At 34.9% G+C, this 21,031-nt stretch overlaps 2 protein-coding genes and 1 pseudogene across 2 annotated transcripts; 2 read left to right on the plus strand and 1 right to left on the minus strand.

The window, feature by feature from the left end:
- The first annotated feature begins 1,439 nt into the window (after positions 1-1,439).
- LOC110736670 lies at positions 1,440-4,407 on the plus strand (annotated as a pseudogene).
- Positions 4,408-5,921: 1,514 nt separating this feature from the next.
- Positions 5,922-9,205, plus strand: LOC110736671. Its single transcript, XM_021916961.1, has 2 exons — positions 5,922-6,096; positions 7,389-9,205. Exon 2 carries the CDS (start codon positions 7,689-7,691, stop codon positions 8,904-8,906), a length of 1,218 nt encoding a protein of 405 aa, XP_021772653.1. The 5' UTR covers positions 5,922-6,096; positions 7,389-7,688; the 3' UTR covers positions 8,907-9,205.
- Positions 9,206-9,297: 92 nt separating this feature from the next.
- Positions 9,298-17,040, minus strand: LOC110736672 (calcium-binding protein 39-like). The gene is made up of 11 exons (XM_021916962.1): positions 16,748-17,040; positions 14,976-15,140; positions 14,779-14,897; positions 13,786-13,860; positions 11,259-11,352; positions 11,121-11,180; positions 10,623-10,688; positions 10,444-10,542; positions 10,085-10,129; positions 9,834-9,936; positions 9,298-9,738 (listed from the first exon to the last, which is right to left on the minus strand). The coding sequence occupies exons 1-11, from the start codon at positions 16,862-16,864 to the stop codon at positions 9,647-9,649; spliced, it is 1,035 nt and encodes a 344-aa protein (XP_021772654.1). The 5' UTR covers positions 16,865-17,040; the 3' UTR covers positions 9,298-9,646.
- Between the last annotated feature and the right edge of the window lie 3,991 nt (positions 17,041-21,031).

The raw sequence follows: 21,031 nt of genomic DNA on the forward strand, positions 1-21,031 counted from the left end.
TTTACAGGCTGTCAGCAACAAGTCCCTTTTTTCTCGTTCTCCAGTTTCTCTACTTTCTCTCTCTACTGCGTGTGTTTCGCTCTCTAAAATAGGCGGAAGGAGGAAGACGGAGCAAGGTTTGGTGGATCCGAGTTTGAGTGGATGAAACTCAGGTATTTTTGGATGTTCGTATTGTTCGATCTGTTTTTTGTTTTATTTCTGGAAAATTTTTCTGTGCAATGTCTGATGTTAGGATTTTTGTTATGATTAATTTTGGTGTTGTAATTTGTGTGTTGTTGGTGATGTTTCATGTTTGTTTATGTTTTGTGGAATTGATGGAATTTTATTTTGATTGATTGAGTGAATGAGAGGTGGATTGAAAAATGAGATCAGTTTGGATTTTATTTTGAAATTTGAAGTGTTTTTAGTGGATTGGCAAGTGAATTAGTGAGAGTTGTGAGTGGATATATTACACATTGATGAAGAATTTTGTTGTTCAAGTGAGGCATCTTTGAGTGTTGCGTTTGAGTTTATATGGTAATGGATTACAGTCGCGAAGAAGACGATTGCGCGTGTTGAGTTGTGAAGGAATTTTAAGTAGGATAGAAGTCGAGAATGAAACTTTTGACTTAAAAGGAACGAAAGTAAGTTTATTTGATGATTAGTTTGTTTAATTGTTTCGAGAATGAAGAACAATTAAAATTGAGGAAATTATACAAGCAGTGGAAGATGTTGGATTTAGCATTGTAGTCATGTAGTGTGTGACTTTAAGGTTACTAAGAAGATAAGAGGATTCTCGGGGACTGAAGATAGAGTAAATTATCCGACGCCTACAGTATGTCATAGGAATCTGTTGTGATTTTGTATGAGGGTTATGTTATCTATTCTCAATTAGCAGTGTGTTTGGGTTGAAGTTACTTGTATTATGAACATGTTTGTGTGACACTGTGACGCCGTGTGTGAAGTAAAAAGTATTATTTAGATGATGGTCAAAAAGGTATTTCGTAATCATTGTAGGTAGTACTCGTAATGGCTTTGACTGAGACTTCATTGTAAGTGATGGAAGTGGCATATTTATGCCCTGCAAGCATAGTTGGCTACTTGGCTACATGCCGATTTGTGGGACTCTGGATAAGATGTGAGTTAGAAGTTTGTTAACTGTATTGTTGTTTTCCTTTGTTAGTGAAACTAGTTTAGGTTATCAGGATGCACCATGATATATGAGTATATGGAATTGCCATTGTTGGTGCTCTTCTATCTAATATCTGTTTGAACTTTACTTTATTATCCATTTAAGTGTTGTGAAAGGATTTGCATTGTAGTAAGATTTAGAAAGGATTTGCATTGTAGCCATTAATGTGGACTGGTGGATTCATTGGTCGTTCTAGAGCTATATAGCCTCATATTCATGTTTTTTTTTCTTCTTAAGTTTGATAAGTGAAACTGTATGTGAACAGCTGTGAAGTTTGGACGTGTATACGGTGTGGAAATGGAAAGTGGAGATGGTAGTAAGATTTCTAAGAGAACAGTTTTGTCACAGTTGGAACTACTCTATTTGATGCTCTTGTCAAAGCAGTGGACACTCCTGAAGTCAAGCAAGAATTATATGCAAAAGGGTATACACACCTCCTGATTCAAATTGGTCGTGGGTCTTACATCCCTGCCAGGGTATTTTGAATGTTGGCCTTGTTGCCACCTGAACTTGTGTGTGATGTTTTAGAGCATGGCATTATTCTTTATGGCGTTAAATTTGGTGATAACGAAAGAAAAAAATACTGCTTTAGTTGGTTTCTCATTGGAGCTTGCATTAATAAACTGCCTGTTGAGCACTTGAGCATCAAACATGATTTCCATCAATAGCAAGTGAGGTGTGAAAGTGCTAACATCTAATTTTTGTAACTTTTAAAATAAAGTAATTGCCTGTTGCACATCATATTTGATTCCATACTGGGGTTTTGCCATTGTATGCTAGGCTTTTTATTGTAGATAAGGATACACTAGTAAATGTAGCCTTAAGATATCTGAGAATTCATGTTGACAAAAATAAGGATAGAATCTTGTTTTGGGTCTAGGTCTGGTCTGCATTAGTGCATTTCAAAATTGTCACTAAATTAATTATAAAAGTTTCAATGGCATCAGTCATACTACTGCTTGAACTCTTTACTTGATGTAGGGTCTGACTTTTGTTTTTCTCTGATTCACATGTAGTCAACTGGTGACGATGGGTCCCTAGCCGTTGAATACTTCACGTTTTCGTCTAGCATTGCAGAAAGCCTTTCATCAGCTTCTCTTGTCATAAGTCATGCAGGTATCTGTATATTTTTGTAAGAAAATTGGATGCTAAATTGTTTTCTTTGATAGTCATTAAATTCTAGGCCAGAAGTAGAGTATGAAATTCCTGCGCATAATTACTATCAAAACTTGAAAGGTTTATGGTTCTCTGCAAGTATATTTTAGGAGACTCTCTACCAGTGACTTGTCCGATGAGTTGGTTAGATTAGTTTCAGCTTGGGTAATTTCAGGTTCCGGTTGAGTGAATCTCAGCTCACCATTTCGTTTAAGTCTTTAGCGGATAATTTCGGGTTTCTGGTGAAACAAATGTTGTCAAAAGCCTAATATTTAGGATTGTGTTTTTGGGCCATCTCATTTTTGACAAGTATAGCTTTAAGCCTTCAAAGATCCTAAAGGTCTCATGGTTCCCTCGGCAATTATTGTATCCCTTTTGATGACCTTTAGGTATCTGGTGTTGGTCATAATTTTGTAAATCTTGCTATTATACAATATCTGATCAATGATTTTTACTATTCCCTGCCTTATGATTGGCCAATTATGTAATTGAATTAGAGTTTAAATGGTTGGGTGTGTAATTCTCCTAATGACTATTTGATAAGTTGTGTTGGGGGAGAAAGTTAAGGTTTGGCTTCGATTTCTATTTATCTTATGATGACTGAATTATGCTTAAGGTGCCTGCTAAATCATGTTTTACTGCATTATTCACCCTGCTCACTTTGAACCTTTCTGTGGCCGCAGTATCTTCACTTGAAAATTAGTTGCTTGGTCTGCTGATTGCTCTTGTTACTAGAGTAATTGTATCAATCGATAAACACCCACACTATGTATTTCTGTCGTAGGCCTCAGCATGCTGTGGGAACTTAGATGTATGTCACATTGCTCCTAGCTGGTCTAAACTTGTAAAGAGATTGATTGTTGAATTTCTTTGAGAAAATATGTGCAATGTGCTGGAACAAAGTAGTGAGTTGTAATGAGATTAATTTCCGTAGGTGAAAGACACCTTAGCTATTATCACTGTCAAGTTAACAAAAGCCACTGAGAGTTGATGTATGTTTTGTTTACCATAGCATGATCTACTAGGACACAATTTTTCCAAGCTAATGCAAATATTACTGGTTGTCTTACAGGATCAGGCAGCATTTTTGAGACATTACGGCAGCATAAGCCTTTAATTGTCGTGGTGAATGAGGATTTGATGGATAATCATCAAGAAGAACTGGCAGAAGAATTAGCAGAGAGGAAACACTTGTTCTGTGCACACCCTCAAACCCTTTATCAGACTATTACTAGTATGGATTTAGAATCTCTTCTTCCATATCCTGCTGGTGATGCTAAACCGGTTGCAAAGCTTATAAACAAGTTTTTAGGTTTCCCAGAAGATTAACAAAAACACATTACTTGATCCTCCAACAATTTAAAATTCGTCAGTGCTTAATCAGATTGAAATCTCTTGATTCTTTTAATAGCACATGTATCGCTTACTTCTGATGCTGATTTTTGTCAAGTAATCCAATCAAAGATGATTGATGATACACCATTTAGTCGTGACTGTCATAAGTGAAGTGAAGAATATATCTTTGGGAATGGAAAAATGCAGCATGAAGTTGATTGACTTCATCTCTGAAACACTCATGCAGAACTTCAAACAGAACTAGAGTCGGCACCATATGGAATCCCACCATAGATGTTTTCATTAGAGGAAAGGTAAGTAAGCTGGAAGCTGCCCTACCCTAACTAGCTGAACTTAGTCCAGATTTAAACATAGAAAAGCAAACAATCATGAGTGGTAAGTTAGAGCTTATGATGGTACATTTCTTTTCTTCTTTCTTTTGTTTCTTTATGGTCACTTTGGGATCAGCTGATGCCACACTTGGACTATGGGACTTGTGTGGAGGAGACGCAGATGATCTCCTACTTCTTCCCCTCCTATAATGATGTGCCATCGGAGAACAGCTCTTACGACGCCTTACAGGAGAATGGCCTCTGCGGCGACGTGGGGAGCTTGACCGGCTTCTTTGCCTGCATAAAGCTTTTAAGGATGTACTCAATGTATTCAAGGTTTCAAGCTAGCCTCATAATTGTATCAGAACTAACTTTGGGACGAAAGTAAAAAGAGATTGATTTCCATCAGCACAATTTTGTTTTTGGGTGGCACCTTCCACTAGATTTCGACCACATTTTTTTTTAATATGATCCAATTCAGCTAGTGTTCTTCATCCTCTAGCCCCAATTCTTTTTTAACTTTTAATCCCTCTCAAACTTTATTTTTTGGGTGTGATTCAATAAATCTTACGTATTCACCAAGTCCAGATAATTCTCATCACCATCACCATCACCATATACCTTTTTACAAGATAGTTGTATGATAAATAGTCCATATAATTCTCATAATTAGTGTATTTCCAAGCTAGTTTTACAAGGTAATCAACATGATAAACAAATAAAAAATGATACTTGTATTTTTGTATAGAAGTGAGATTTGCTTCTATTTTTACCCTTTTCCGTTCTCCTTCTTAACCTATATGACCCTCTTTCTTTTACCTCCTATTCAATAGGTAATAAATCGTAAGTGAGTGTTTTGAGTGATCTTCTCAGAAAAAGATTTTTAAATAGTTAATAAAGATGTTTGTATGAAAAATATGAAGCATAATTTAGAATATTATATTCAATTTTTTGTAAGCAATGTCGATAGACCAATATAACCATTTAAGCATTTTTGCGTATGCAAGGTCTTCTTTAATTCGATTTATTTTCACTTATTTCATTGAATAAAAATTTAAATAAGCTAAAAATTTAAACAAGCTCAACTAAGGTTCAATATGTTTTTACTTCATATAATTTAAGGTAAAGATAGTAAGTTTAAATAAAGGTTAACAAGGGTCGCCCAAAATCAATTTATTACAAATTTTAATGAGTAAAAATTCATGATAATAGATTTAATGGATTGTCGTAAAATTAATTCGTTGGTGGAAAATTATGCGAGATCACAAACGTTATCAATTTTTTGAATACAATTTAATGAATCGGAAGGAAGACACCCTCACGGTTATAAAGGATCGTTAGATTGTTTCTTTAACAAGAGTGTAATTTCCAGCGATGATATAAGCGGGAGATGTTCCGTGGTGCAAGATTTACTTGACAATCGTAGTTTTTATGAAGGAATATCTAATATATTTGTTAAAGTCGAATTTTCTTTGTAGATGATGATTTCTTATTAATGAATTATTTTTACTAGTAAAAAAAAAAAAAAAAAAAAAGTAAATGTCAAAATTTATTTAAAAAAAAACTAAATGTCAACAAAAGAAGGAAAATAAAAAAAGATAAAATATTGCCAGCCAATGAGAGGATTTGTGAAGGAAGCAAGGGAAACAGGAAGGCCCAACAAAATGACATGTCAACTCATAATTGGACATAATACACCGTAACACAAGCTGTTAAAACCACTCCAAATTACGAAACCACCCCTCACCAAACCAAAACAATTAGCTTCAGCAGAATCAGCACCCAGAAATCCCTCCTGAAATGACGAAAATACCCTCACCAAACCGAATCAGCCAGATTAGGACCCAATAAAACCCGAGCCAAATAGGTTCGGATCCTATTCGATTACAGCTAGTTACAGGCTGTCAGCAACAAGTCCGTGCTCCCTCTACCCTTTTTTCTCGTCCTCCAGTTTTGGGTTTTCTCACTCGCTTTCTCTCTCTTCAACCAACTTCTCTGTTTTCTCTCTCTACTCTCTCTCTCTACTTTCTCTCTCTAAAAGAGGCGGAAGGAGGAAGACGGAGCGTGGTTTGGTGGATCCAAGTTTGAGGAGAAGAAACTCAGGTATTTTTGGATGTTCGATCTGATTATGTTTTTGTGTTTTAATTTCTGGAAAATTAGGTTTTCTTTTTGTGCAATGTCTGATGTTAGGGTTTCTGTAATGTTTATTTCTGATCTGTGTTGTTGTATTTGTGTGTTGTTGTTGATGTTTGTTTGTGTTTTGTGGAATTGATGGAATTTTAATTTGATTGTGTGAGTTAATAAGAGGTGGAATTGAAAGACGAGATTAGTTTGAAATTAGGCGAATTTTGTGGAATTTGAAGTGTTTTTAGTGGATTGGTGAGTGCATTTGTGAGAGTTTTGAGCAGTTATTTTATACATTGATGAAGAATTTTGCTGTATAAGTGAGCGAATTCTTGAGTGTTGCATTTGAGTTTACTGTGAGGAATTACAGTCGGTGCGAAGAAGATAATAGCGCGGTACCGCAGTAACAGTTATAGTGAGAGTGATTTGTGGTTGAGTTGTGAAGGAATTTCAAGTAGGATAGAAGTTCAGAATTAAACTTTGGACTTTTAAGGAACGAAAGTAAGTTTATTTGATAATTAGTTTGCTTAATTGTTTCGAGAATGAAGAACAATCAAGACCGAGTAAATTATACAAGCAGGGGAAGATATTGGATTTAGCATTGCAGTGTATGACTTTTAGGCAACTGAGACGAGAGGAGGATTCTCGGGGACTGAAGTCAGAGTAAATTGTTCGAGGTTGATAGTATATCATAGGAATCTGTTGTGACTAAAGACTGAGTAAATTATTAGTTGTGATAGTTATCAATTCTCAATTTACAGAGTGTGTTTTTTATGAACATGTTTGTGTGTTGCCACGTGTGAAGTATGAAGTATTACTTAGATAATGTTCACAAAGGTATTTCGTAATTATTGTAGGTAGTAATGGCTATGACTGAGCCTTCATTGTAAGTGATGGAAGTGGCATATTGATGCCCTGCAAGCTTAGTTGGCTACATGTCGATTTGTGCGACTCTGAATACGATGTGAATTAGAAGTTTGTTAACTGCATTGATGTTTTCCTTTGTTAGTGAAACTTGTTTGGGTTATTAGGATGCACCATGATATATCATATCTGTGTATATGCAATTGCCACTGTTGGTGCTCTTCTACCTGATATTTGTGTGAACTTTACTTTTTTTTTTTCGTTGGAGTGTTGTGAAAGGATTTGCATTGTAGCCATTTATGTGGACTGTTGGATTCATTGGTCATTCTTATTTTCATTCTGTTATTTTCTTTTAAACTACTAGCTTATTTACTTATTCAAAATCTCTATCTGACTTTTGTTTTCAGGTGTATTGATTTGGTTAATCGAAGGGGCCTGATTGATATACCGACAAGTCAATAGAGATTGGGTGCAACATTTTGTCATAAGGCTATTCTGCACCTCATGGTGTAACAGACACTTGAAGCCCCGCTGCTGAAGGGATATTGATCAAATTCTTTGTGGTTACTGTTGCTGAAGGGTTTATGTCACTTGATGCTGCTAGGGTTGCTCAATCTCATATTGAGAAGGGAACTTCGGCTTTATTATAGGCCCACTTATTGTCTCCATGCTGGCGGAGAGCATGCGTGGAATTTGTGCTTCGGGTAATGCCCCTGACCAGTCGAGCCGTCGATGCACTCGGTGTGGTGACAATTTCTCTAGTGGTTCTTTTGGTACTTTTTGGCGTGTTGTGCATAATCTACACATTGTACTTCCGTGCTCGTATTCAGAGATCAGAGCTACGTCGACTCGATTACTTTAACGGACCTTGGATAGTTCGGATCGTTTTTATTTTGTTTGGAATATGCTGGGGGGTTGGTGAAGTTGTCCGATTAAGTTTCTTTAGGCAGGAGGGTAAAGTCTTTCATTCGCTAAGTCTAAGATGGCAGGAAGACATATGCAAACTATACATCCTATCAAATCTAGGGTTCACAGAACCTTGCCTCTTCCTCACTATGAGTTTTCTCCTACGCGCATCCCTAGATTGGAGGGGGTCTGGTATACTAAACCGGAAATGGAACTTCAAGACCATTGGTTATGTTTTGCTTTATTGCCTCCCAGTATTCGTCTTGGATCTCTTTGTTGTCACGGTTGCCCCCAAGTTCCGACATGGAAAGATTAAAGTGCTGAGTAAATTGCCAGAACAATTCATAACAGTATATTGGAAGTTGAATGTACCAGGCCACCCTGCCGTTGCTTGCACTTACCCCTTGTTGTGTACAATAGTCCATGGACTGTTTGCCACCGTCCTAACTACTTATCTGCTATTGCTTGGGAGGCGGATGGTTGTGTCGGTCATCAACAAAGGGTTGCAGAAGAGAGTTTACATACTTATATTTCTTGTTTCAAGTTTCCTCCCTTTGAGGGTTATTTTGCTTGGTTTTTCAGTTTTGGCGAGGCGTGAGCATTTTCTCTTTGAAGCTCTTGCCTTCTCTAGTTTTCTTGTGCTTTTTTCTTTTGTTGTAGTGGGTATATTTATGCTTGTTTACTTACCTGTTGCGGATTCTTTAGCCCTTAATAGGGATCTGGGGTTGCCTGGCACAGAGGGAGGACGGTGCTACACCTCCGAGGACTATGCTGATTCTCTCTCTCTTGTTGCTGCCAACCAGAGCCAAATTGAGACCAGTACGGCCACAAGCCTGGGAAGAAACTCCGATGTCTCAACTAAACGGGGTTCCATTTCATTCCGGACTATGATCAAAGATGAAGCTTCTTCTACAAGTGGCGTATATGAGGAAGAAATGAGCACATTTTCTCCAGGTTTTCGGCCGTTAATTTCATCTCCTGGTTCCCCAGCTTCCCTACAGATGAAACTTCCAGTTTGAGGCAAACTTCATCGGGGGAAACGAAAGGCAGAAGAGAAGCTTTTTTTTCTTAGTTCTCTTGTCTTGATGATGATGTTTAAAAGAGGGGTGCATCTGTAAGGGCAATTTCTGACAATTAATAAGACTGTATCTGTTCATAGAACCAAGGAAAATCTACCCACTTCAGCGTGATAGTCCTGAGTAAAGTTTTGGCATTGTTTTCAGCATTCTTTAATTTTGTCATCATCAATAAGCAAGTGATAATTTTATTTTGTTAATAGTTATGAGAGTGAAGGGGTATTTGCTCCCCTAAAATTAAAGTTAAGTGTACAGGTTGGACGTTCATGGCAGTTTAGTTATCATTATTGCGATTTAATTGTTAATAAAAATACGAAATAAAATGCAAGTCAGATAATCAGAAGCCTTTAGAATCATAAATCCTTTGTTGCACCTTGCACTCAGTTAACCAGTATACAAATTTGTTTATTTCTGACATAGATAAAGAGTAAATAACTCAAAACTCAGAAATCACCAAAAATTACATGTACTGTAAATTTTTTTCTGACGCAACAGCTATGAACAGCTTTTCAAATTAAATACCCTCTACTAATGAAGATTTTCTTTTCATTAGTCATTTTCTTTTCACTTATCACTCGGCACTCTCACAGCACAGCACAACACATTGGATTGACGCTGAACAAGTACTAGCCTTTCAGACGAGTAGACATGGGAATTTGGGGAAGATACAATCAAAGTTCAAACTAACAACGTTCACGATTTATGAAACGTGATACTCTCTCAATTTCCTTCATGATCATCTCCTTTTCCTCTTCAAATTGTTCGTCCTCAGAACCTAAACAAAAGACAAGTGCATTAAAAGTTGGTACTTCAGAAAGAGCCCATAAATTATGTCAATAAAGTTTTTGGCCTGTGAGGAGTACTTCTAACCTTTTCCAACAGAAAGACTGCGTAAAAGATCCAACAACTTTTCACAATTTTTCGCCAATATAATTTTGATATCATGCGTCTTGTTAGGGTTTGCGACAAATACCTGAAGATAGATAAATGAGCTGATCAAGGGCTAAATCTTCACATATAGACAAATAGATCTATGAATTATAACTCCCTAAATGCTCAAAAACAGAGCTCTAAATTCTCAAGACAGAAAACAAATAGAATTTTTCAAAGAAAGTTCGCACCTTGAAAATGTGAAAAGCAGAAAGCTGGATATTTTTGCTCGAATCCTGTTCAAAACCAATATAAAAAGGAAATCAAAATCAGAAAAGAGATTTTGAGCTATATTCAGCAACTTAACAGAAGTACTATGCATTGAGAAGATGATTACATTCTACAGCTCCACTATAAGCATTAATTTACCAAAAAATAGATTTCTGACAAAGATAGGTTCTATTCAAAGATACTTCTAGAATTTATTTATATTTTTTTAATTATTATCGCAAGATTCATTAAAAAAATTGTCCAAATATGTAAAAAAAAAAAAAAAAAAAAAAAGAAGAAGAAGATGAAATCAAACAAGGCACCGTAAGTAAATTGATACCTTCAATAATGTCATGATAACTTTCAGGTAACGTATTTCAAGGATATATTGCTTCATTATGTGCGAATTCGGCGGCTCTAAAAGAAAATCTGAAAGGAGCTACTACACATCAACAGCAAGCTATTAGTGGTGTATCAAACACATAAAATGAACATGTTTTGTAAATTACGTCAACAAACCTTTAGTGATTGTCTTCTAGTCACATAGTTTGAGGATGTCAAAAGCTTTTCATACATTTCAAAGAACTGGAAACAATAGACATTGATTAGAACCAATATAATGCAGGCAATAATCCTTTGTACACGTATGCGCGAGGGGGTCGATGAAAGGTTTTTTGTTTTAAAAGCTCTACTATTGTTTAAAAAAAAAAAAGAAGTTAATACGGAGTTGAATACATTGAGAAAAGATTACAAACTAAAGCTTTAACAAATCTAATTTGCCCCAAATTAATGTTAAGAAACGAAAATGCCTGACACAACACACATAAAAAACCAAAAAGAATAATATGATAGTTTACTAATCTTTTACATAAAAATGCAACAACAAAACTTGTTTGAAACATGCAAGCTTTTGCATTTTGCTAGACGGACTCTTACTAGGGAATTGGATTCTAGCACTTGTAATAAAATGTCATAGTATGTCATCTAGGCCTGGGAGTAATAGGAACATGATTGTACCTCATTATAATGAGATGTCAGATATTCAGCAACTTCTTTACTGTGTTTCGTAAGCAGATCCTGTAAAAAAATTTGCAGGTTTACAAAAAGATATAGATTCTAACAACATATGCAAACAGATGCCATTGAAACACTGACCTTGAATGTGGCAAATGCATCTGAAGCAACATCAAAGTTGGGAAGTTCTATATACTTGAAGAACAACTCAAAGCTGGTAGACTCCAATATATATCTGAAAGAATACTATAAAAAAGATATTTTAGAAAAAAAATACCTTTGAAACATACAGTGCGTGTAATAAATTTCCAGTGAAATAATTTTCTAGAAAAATAAAAATAAAAATTCAAGGCTCTCTAAATCTATGCCCAAATCCCAACAACCCCACCCTCCACCCCCCCTACCCCCTTAAAAAAAAAAGACAAGGAATGAGAATAGGAAGAAAATAAACACTGAGAGAAAAGGCAGTACAGAATATGAAATTATGTAATGCGAAAAAACTAGAATAACAAGAGTAGTAGCATCTGTAAAAAAAATTGCATATTATCCTCACAGAAACACACATCACATTTGAAGTCTCCTATCTATCAAGGTTCTCTATTATGATCAATAACTTGGTGGGTTTGCCAAAATTTAACTCCATTTCCAAGAACTAATGGTACCCTCACTTGATTAAAGCACCTGAATAAGAGCAATATGATTCACAGACATATGATAGAGATGAGAAGAAGAGATAGAAAAGAATAATTTATAGCACAAGAATCTTCCCAAGGTTTGACTCTTACTCATCTTGACATTATTATCTAACCAAGAAGAAACCTAGAATACAAATATTCATGGTCCAAAAAAGAAGCGCAAGTCCTAAAAAACACATCTCATCCGGTCATCCATTGTGCTAAATCACTTAAGAGCCAAACAATCCTTTTTATTAGGTCTGCAGACTAACTCCCAACCTCCCACCCTAGTAATAGACCCTCTTTTCTTACCCCACCCGACCAAGGAAATTACACATAAGTCTTCACAAGCTCAAAGCAGCACCATGGGGAATTTAAAAGAGACAAAGAAAATTACAAGGGGAAACACACATAAATAGATATAGATAATGTCACAACATTATCTCCCAAAGACAACGTTACATCACTTTTCAGAATACCCCAATGTTATGTCAAATGCTCAACACTTCAAGATACATATGAGCATGTAAAAATTAACCATATGAATTCCCCAAACTCTTAGCGACTCGACACACCCAAGGTCCTAAGCCTTCCCCGAGAAAGAAATTGCTTATATCTCAAAGGACCAAGAAATGGATTAAAAAGTAAAGGTGAAAGGGTATCGCCATATCTCAAACACCTCCGAAAACCCCAAACCAGTGAACCACCTCCAAGAAAATACATTCATTAACCAACCAATGAAATGCATCCCCTAATCCACTTCCTTCACCTAGATTCAAAGCCTTTTAATTCCACGATCCCATCATACGCTTTCTAAAGTCCAAATTCAAAATGTTGTTCTAAGACCCTTATTCTATTGTCATTAACCACATTACTCATGAATATGTGATGCTCCACAAATGTTCTCTAGGCCTCCAATATCATTGAAGAAAGAACTACCCTTAATTATAGAAAGAGCCTTTCTTGGGAATTGAGAGGCATATACATGTTGCCTATTCCAGAAACAGTGATGCTAATAAGTCTACTGTTGCCTATTCCGGCAGTCACTCATGACCATTGGCCACTATTGCTTAAGGCATCAGCAAAAGCTGACAGTGCTTCCTCTTAATTGTCGCCCGCTTAGCTACTCTATAAATACTACATGCAAGCCTCTTGAGTCATGCCCTTCTCAATTTTATTTTATTTAAGGCCAACGTGACTTATTATTAATGTTAGCCCATACATGTACAGCAGCCAACATGATATAGTCTCATATAATCAATCAATAACCTAAACCGGTTAGCTTAATTCAACTAGAGTTTATGTATAATTCCTTATTTCCTTCACTCTCTGGAATTCTATTGCATGCTGCTACTCTTTCTTCACAAGGGCCTTTTACCTTGATTGCCTCCAAAATCAATGAAGAAAGAACATCCCCTAACCTAATAGAAGAAATATTTCTTGAGAATTGAAATTGAAACATGATACTGTCTTATAGATTCAGAATAATAGTGGTAAATGAGCACAAAATGCTAACCACCTCTTCACATAACCTCCCAGGACCTAATGTGTTGATCACTCCCTATCTTAAACCTGACCAACAGGGAAAAGACACATGATGCCAAAGATATAAACTTTCACAGACACGCATGCATTAGCCCCAAGAAACCTGACCATATCAACACAACCCATATTTGCTCTCAACAAAATGTTAAACAGGAAAGCACCATAACCTCTTAAAACCCAATTCCTATTTCCTATCATTGCATTCCAACAACACACCATTCCCAAATCCTTCGCCTTATAAGCACTAGCTACTGAGGTCTTAAGTGGGAAAAAGTAGAGACATTGCTTTGACCAGAATTAGCTCCATCAATTCAGAAGACTACGTGTAAAAGACCAAAAATAAAATAAAATAAAATGGTGCACTCAACAAAAACTCTGGAAAAGCTTTAAAAAAGGTATGCAAACTAATCAATGAGCTGTTTAAAAGCCAAACAACATGAACGTCTTACTTTGCAAGAGTTTGAAATTTGATACATTCCCTCAACATAGTCCCACAAGTCAAGGCAGCATCTTTGTTATCATAGCTGCTCAAGAAAGGAAACACAAATTCATCCATATAAGACAAAGAACGTTAAAAAAATAAAAATCACTTTAGATAATAACCACAAAGGTGTTAAAATAATGAATGTAGCACAAACAATCCACATCAAACCCATGGCAGATAAGCACTAGTCAAAAAATACATAGATTTTTAATGGGTTTGCCAAATTGATCCTTCACTTTCAAGTAAGCCAAACCATAAGGAAGATTTCCACTTGCATCAAACCTAATTATTCATCAACTTGAGACAGGAAAAGGATAGTAGCAAGACATCCCAGCAGTCTCAAATTAAAAAAAAAATACGGAGTAATAAAATAAAAACAAAAAAAAGAAAGGAAAAATGGAAAGAAGCAAACAAAAAAAAAAAATGCACAATATCGATACACTTCAAAAAATATACTCCGTATATATAAACTCAAAAAAAAAAAAAAAAAAATGATCGTATTTTTGGCCAAAAAAAAGTTAAAAGAAAGCACATACAAAAGCATCTTATATTAAAGGGCTTGACTTTAAATTGTACCCCGTAAAAACTATGATCATACAGAGAAACAGAACAAAGAGGATACCGCCAAGTAACAATCTATGGATAAATCATAACAATCTATGGATAAATCTAGTAGAACTACTGAAAAATGATTCTGTTTTTTCTCAGAAATGAATAAGGTAAAGAGTGCAAACGTGTGCAATAGTCAAAAAAGAAGCCTAGGCGCCTAACTAATCAAGTCATATACAGAGGGAGAATGGGGGATTTAGACAGTTTCCCTTTCAAAAATACCCACACGGCCTCACCAGCCCAAACAAGAAACTTTTTTTTTAAAGTAAGAGAAAAATGGGAGCAGAAAAACCCAATTAAGCACACAAGGGGATATAAGTAAAATAAATAAAGCCCCAACTAAGCTTACCAGACAACAAGGAAGTCAAGCAGCTCCAAATGATTTTCAATGTATTCGATACAGCAATATGTGTCGTCCACTTGTTGCTTCAACAGTACAGACCAACATGAGACTAAATCTTTTCTCGCCTGCCCACATTTAAAATGGTAAATGAGAAACCGAGTGAGGATGTACTTTGATAAAAATTAAGTATATCTATGACTTACTTGCCAACCAAACACATGTAGCTTGTGAACTAGAAGAGGGATAACATCTTCGTTACATATTTCAACAGTGAGCTGCAGAATCTGATCTGTGTTTGGCTCAGATTCGCTATCTCCACAAAGCATCAGCCTCATTGTTGACAAGTTTCTTCCTACTTCTTCTAATGCCTGCATTATAATAAATATAAACTTTGGTAAGAGTGGTGAAAGACAGCTTGAAAAAAAATTATTAAAAAAAAAAAAGAAAGAAAAAAGAAGTGGAGGGATATGCATTGTCACAAAAAAAAATTATCTTTATCAAAATTCCATATGATGATTGTAGAGAACACAAGTATGATCTTGAGAAAAGTAAGTATGAGCAAAGGAAATCATAAGTAAGATCAAGGCATGTGAATCACAAAATTATAAAGTAAAAACTAAAAGATAAGTGTGATATTTAGTAGTCTACTAGTTGCACCATCCTATATAGTGATCTCATCTATACAGTGTACACCAGACTCTAACATTGATGATGAAGGCTCACATGTCAATACTATTCTAAGATTATGTATATAATGTAATCCATCTCCAAGCATGTGCTTCAACCCTCTAAACAACATTCACTCTGCTTAGAGGGTCTGATTCACTTTTAAACATTGCTGAACCAAAAAATGTGAGGCTCACACTATTGAAAAGCAAGACGAATGGGGCCAAAGAATATTTTGGATGATCTAGACAACTAGGGTTCCACAACCCACCTCCGCACCCCCCCCCCCTTCCAAAAAGAAATTAAGTATCATGTCCTACTACATTAAACATGCTCCTAAAAAAGATGATGGCAATTGTCGACCAACAATTAAAAAACTCTACTTGGATTTCTTAGTCCTTTTCTAGATATTCTACAGTCTCTTAAATGACAAGCATCTAGAGTTTCCTCACATTCCAAAGTCTTCTTCAAATGAATGAAAGGTTGCTCAGAATGCTCAATTATAGTCCCAACACGACAACATTGGTGAGGAAAAATACAGGCAAGAGGAACAAACATATAAGTCTCACATTGTCTTGTAATAAGATGAAATAACAACCGAAGTCCAGTCAAGCTACAAGCTTGCAATAAGACCATCACTAGCCCCAGATACAATTGCCTACAACATTTACACAAATCATGATATAATAGACAAAGGCAAGCAGAAAGTTGCTTTCCCCACCTGCAGTAGGCTACATAAAGTTGTCAAATCAGGTGTTCAGTAAAGGCTGTGTTCGAGTGATTTTGAGTCATGTCGAATCAATTAGCTAATTTTTCATGTCGTGAGACTCGTGTAATCTCAGGTCGGGTCACTTATTGACAGCTCTAGCTAAACGAATACCAAGTTTACTGACAAACCCGTAAACAATGTCAGCTGCTACTAAGAATTGACTTAAAACAGAAGCCACTACATTGAGCATTCAACCAGAGATCTAAAAATAAAAAATCCCACCTTGCAGATAATCATGAATTAAGATAAATACCCAACATCAACTATCTTACCCACATTACATTCCATACACTAATAACAAATTGACATTGATTCAACCTACAAAATTATAACACAATGAAATCAATTCAATCTAAAAATCCAACAAATGTTCCAACAATGCATCAAAATCAACAAACCCACATGTAAATACATCACAATAAACAACCAAAACTAACATCAAACTAAAATTAATACCAAAATTGGAGCAACAAAATCATATGTTTTGAAAAATTAAGATTAACCCATAAGAAATAAGGGATCAAAATAGTAAAAAATAACCTTTTCAAGAGCTTTAACTTCGACAACGGTGGGAGTGTCAAGGGCCAAGAGGCTGTCCTTGGTAGACCTGAGAACCTCTTGCGGTGTTTTAGAGCGAGGTTTGAAGAAAAATGACATTTTTGGTTGTTGTTGAAATGTGATTGTTTTCTCTCTCCTCTGTGTGAATCGCCGGCGGTGAGAGTTTAACAGTTAGTTTTTTTTTCCAGGAGAAATGTCAAATTTTGGACTAGGGAGAGGTGACAAATGAAATTATCTTTTGTTGCGTTTCAATGGGATTTGCTAAGTAATAATGATTACAATCTTTTTCTTTTCTTTTTTATTATTATTTTTTTTTTTTAAAGTAAGATTAATAATCATTAGGAAATCGAAATTTGTAATATAACATGGATGTTATTTTATGGGAATTGGAAGGATTGATAGTTTAACCGCTTGAAGCTTTATGGGTTATACTCTAGTCATATTGATTAGAAACGAGCCACTCTTGAATGGATGGATTTGAATAAAGATATTTTGTTAGGTTAAACATTAAAATTTGATCCAAATAGGCACATATTGTTATTCAAATATGAGTAATCTAACAATATGTAAAGAAAATGGTGTTTAAGGGTAGTTAAGTAAATTTCTAATTTATTCCCCATATAATTCCCAATTCATACCAAACAAAGGACGGAAAAAACTTGCGTGGACCTAGTCCACAATAAAATTATTGTAGACCTGAAGTTTATACGTACGAAATCGGCGTTATATTGAACATAGTGACCCTTATGTCAAACATAGCGACCCTAATTTTAACATAGTGACCTTTATTATTCATATTGATCAATATATAAAAAAAATCATTTGGAAAAAAAAAAAAAAAAAAAAAAAAAAAAAAAAAAAAAAAACTCTTATAGCCTTTATAATACCATGATTTTTATTTCAGCATAATAACCTTTGTTTTAACATAGGACTTTTTTTATATTAATAAAACAACCATAGTGTGTACAGTGTTAGTATTCCACGTACAATAAATTAGTGTGAATTCATTTACGAATTTGTAATGAAGGACAACAAATTTTTTTTATCTTTATCCTGCCTACTAATCCTCTATCTTTATCCAGCCTTTTTATCCTCCTTATTCCTGCCCTTCATACCAAACGTTCGTATACAATGTAGTATAGAACTGTAAATGCAAGAAGACTCAAATAATACCAAGCTAAGTTTGGCTAGAAGAAATGACAATTTGTGGCATAGGATTCCCTTAACTCTCACTCCCAAATTTGTCTAACCCGCTAATTCGGGGCCGGATTGACCCCTAAATCGTTCCAGCCCAGTAGGGCTCATCATCATACCTTAAAAAAACCCAAGGATTTTAGTTTCTTTTAGGTATTTAAAACTATTAATAGTGCTATCATTTAATATTATTAGTTTAAGTCATGTGCAATGCACGGTTGTTAATCTTGTTATTAAATTTTCTAAAGAGTTGTTTTGAATTTTATAAAAAATTATACTATACCCGTAATACTAATTCAAAAATAAATATAAATTAAATTTTATACTTTTACCAATGTCAAGATTTTTGACACTTAAACTTGATTTAAAAAAAAAGGTCTTTGAGGTTTTATTTTAGAAAAATTAAATTTATGACTTTTAAGAGTAGAAAATAAAGTGTATATATGTGTGTCTTAACAAAATGATTTCATTTTTAATTGAATTAAACACTATTGCAAATGTAACAAAATTGGAAGAAAAAAAAGTTGATAGTATTATCGAAAACTAAGATAATACATATTTAATACGGAGTAATGTTTACCTAATATATGCACAATTTTTTACAAAAAAAAAAAAAAATACTTAATATAAAATACTACATATATGTAATAATATATTAGTTGAGTTTATATGCAGAATTATTATTGTTAAGAATTGAAAGATATTTTGGATTCATAAGGAGCCAACAGTTTCTCCAGTTCTTGTAGCGCTACTGCCATCTTACCAGTCTCGGAATGTATATTGGATATGCATGGAGCCATGACACCGAGACAATCCTGGAAAATGTTTAGCTCGCGTGAATCATTAATTACACACCAAAAACATTTTCTATTACATGAAACAAATTATACAAAATCATTTACGTAAGATAAATTAACAAATTACGTGAAATTATAATATTATAATCTCACGTAATTTGTTAATTTATCTTACGTAAATGAGTTTGTATAATTTGTTTCATGTAATATAAAATGTTTTTGGTGTATAATGATCCATGCGAGCGGAACATTTTTCAGGATGTAAAATTGCGTTTTGGGTGAAAATTATGAAAAGGACAAAAATGTCAAAAAACTAAAATTTTTAATAAAGTCTTTTTTGGGCCATGGTTTGACCCACCAGGCACAAGGCCAAGTCCGCCCTATTACAGACTATACAATAGAATTCGATTTGAGTGTATTGAGCTAAAAGTTGTACAATTGATACTATATACACAGAAACATGAATCATAATGAGTGTAACGTTCGAAAGACATATATATTTTCTATTTAGACCTCTGTTGAGAAGTCATAAGGAGCCAACAGTTTCTCCAGTTCTTGTAGCGCTACTGCCATCTTACCAGTCTCGGAATGTATATTGGATATGCATGGAGCCATGACACCGAGACAATCCTGGAAAATGTTCAGCTCGCGTGAATCATTAATTACACACCAAAAACATTTTCTATTACATGAAACAAATTATACAAAATATTATAAAATAATTTCCTTAAAGAATCTGCGAAAAATAAGAAAGTGAAATGGGCGGGAAAATTTTAATCAAAAGATGACATGTGTCATTTCTGGTTTCGCCTTTTAGTATAAAGTTAGTTATTGATTTTTTTTTTTTTTTTTTTTTTTTTTTTTATTTTTAGTAGTATTTGGAAACAAAAGGAATTGTATGGGAATACTATTTTGCCATGACACATATGGTATGACCAGTGGCGGACTTGGGCTTAGACCTGGTGGGTCAAGTGACTCACCAGGCCCAAAAATTTTTTTAAGTTATTTTAAAATAAAAAAAAAAATAAAATTAAAATCGGTTTTCCCCAAAAAACCAAACACGAATTCAGTTCAAGACTTCAAGCCCTAGCCTTCTTCTCTTCGCGACTTCGCCTCATCTCCATTCTTCAGTTCGCCTCTTCGCTTCGTCCCAGCCAGGCAGCCACCGTTCTCTTCGCCTAATCGCCTGGTGGTCGGACGTCGGTGGTCGTGGACTCCGTCCTCTTCGTGGCTTCTCGCATAGTCGCATAATCCAACATTCGAATCTCTACTACTTCTTCCCTCTCACTTTCTCTCTCCTTACATTTCAGCAGCTATGGTGCAAGGCTGGAAATGGAGCAGGAGAAGGTCTCACTTACCTCTTATTTCTCTTATCTTTATGCTTTTAATTACTGTTACTGTTCTTTTCAACGAGTTCAGAATTCACGAGTATCAACCCCAAGATCATAACCCTCATCTTCAAAATACCCAGAATTCATCTCCAGGTTTGTTGTGTATAATCACTAATTTTCTTCAATTTCTTGCTTTTTTAGTGGTGAATTTTTGTGGGTTTGTTGAAATTCTGTGTTTTGAGTGATGGGTTTGTTGAATTTGTTAAAATGGTGGCTGAATTTTGGTGGGTTTCTTGTGTTTTGTAGTGTTGGATAACTTGTGTTTGTGTTTATGTTTTGCCCTAAAGGTGAATTTTTCTGAATTGGGTGTTGCAGTTGCGTTGGATGGATTCACTACATGTAGCTCTACTGTAGAGTACAATGGAGGAGAAGTGGGGTGGTTGTATTTTGTACTGTTTGAATATTTGGATGTATTTTTTAGTACTATTATTTGGTTGTTTGGTAAAATTTTTTTTTTTACATATTTGATTATCGATTGTGACTCACCAGTCGGAAAATCCTGGGTCCGCCACTGGGTATGACCACATTTGTTTATACTCGTAAGAGTTACTCTATATTAAGTTAGTCCATATGCCACGCACAATAAAAAATAAAAAATAAATTGTTTGAGAATACTAAAGACAAAATTCTACATATATGATAAAATAAAATATGAAATATCACACCAACTTGATAGTCTTCATTTTAAATGTTAGTCTTCATTACAGACTTTGCAGTGTATAAGTTGATATTTCATATAACATAAAAATATGAAATATTAGCTTATACTCTGTAATTGGAAAGGGTAATATTAGAATTTATCATAAGAAGATAGACAGAATATGTTATTAAAAAATTAATTTATACACTAGATTGATTCATTATCGATGACATATTATGTTAGA

Source organism: Chenopodium quinoa, unplaced genomic scaffold (assembly GCF_001683475.1).
Source record: "Chenopodium quinoa cultivar QQ74 unplaced genomic scaffold, ASM168347v1, whole genome shotgun sequence".
In the NCBI taxonomy this organism is placed as follows: Eukaryota; Viridiplantae; Streptophyta; class Magnoliopsida; order Caryophyllales; family Amaranthaceae; genus Chenopodium; species Chenopodium quinoa.

Excerpts from the sequence above, each read along its gene's own strand:
- LOC110736671 (XM_021916961.1), top strand. The coding sequence starts at position 7,689 with ATGCCCCTGACCAGTCGAGCCGTCGATGCACTCGGTGTGGTGACAATT.
- LOC110736672 (XM_021916962.1), bottom strand. The coding sequence starts at position 16,864 with ATGTCATTTTTCTTCAAACCTCGCTCTAAAACACCGCAAGAGGTTCTC. Across the intron at positions 15,141-16,747 it reads AAGTTAAAGCTCTTGAAAAG|GCATTAGAAGAAGTAGGAAG; the intron begins GTTATTTTTTAC and ends ATTATAATGCAG. Across the intron at positions 11,353-13,785 it reads AAATTTCAAACTCTTGCAAA|ATATATATTGGAGTCTACCA; the intron begins GTAAGACGTTCA and ends GTATTCTTTCAG.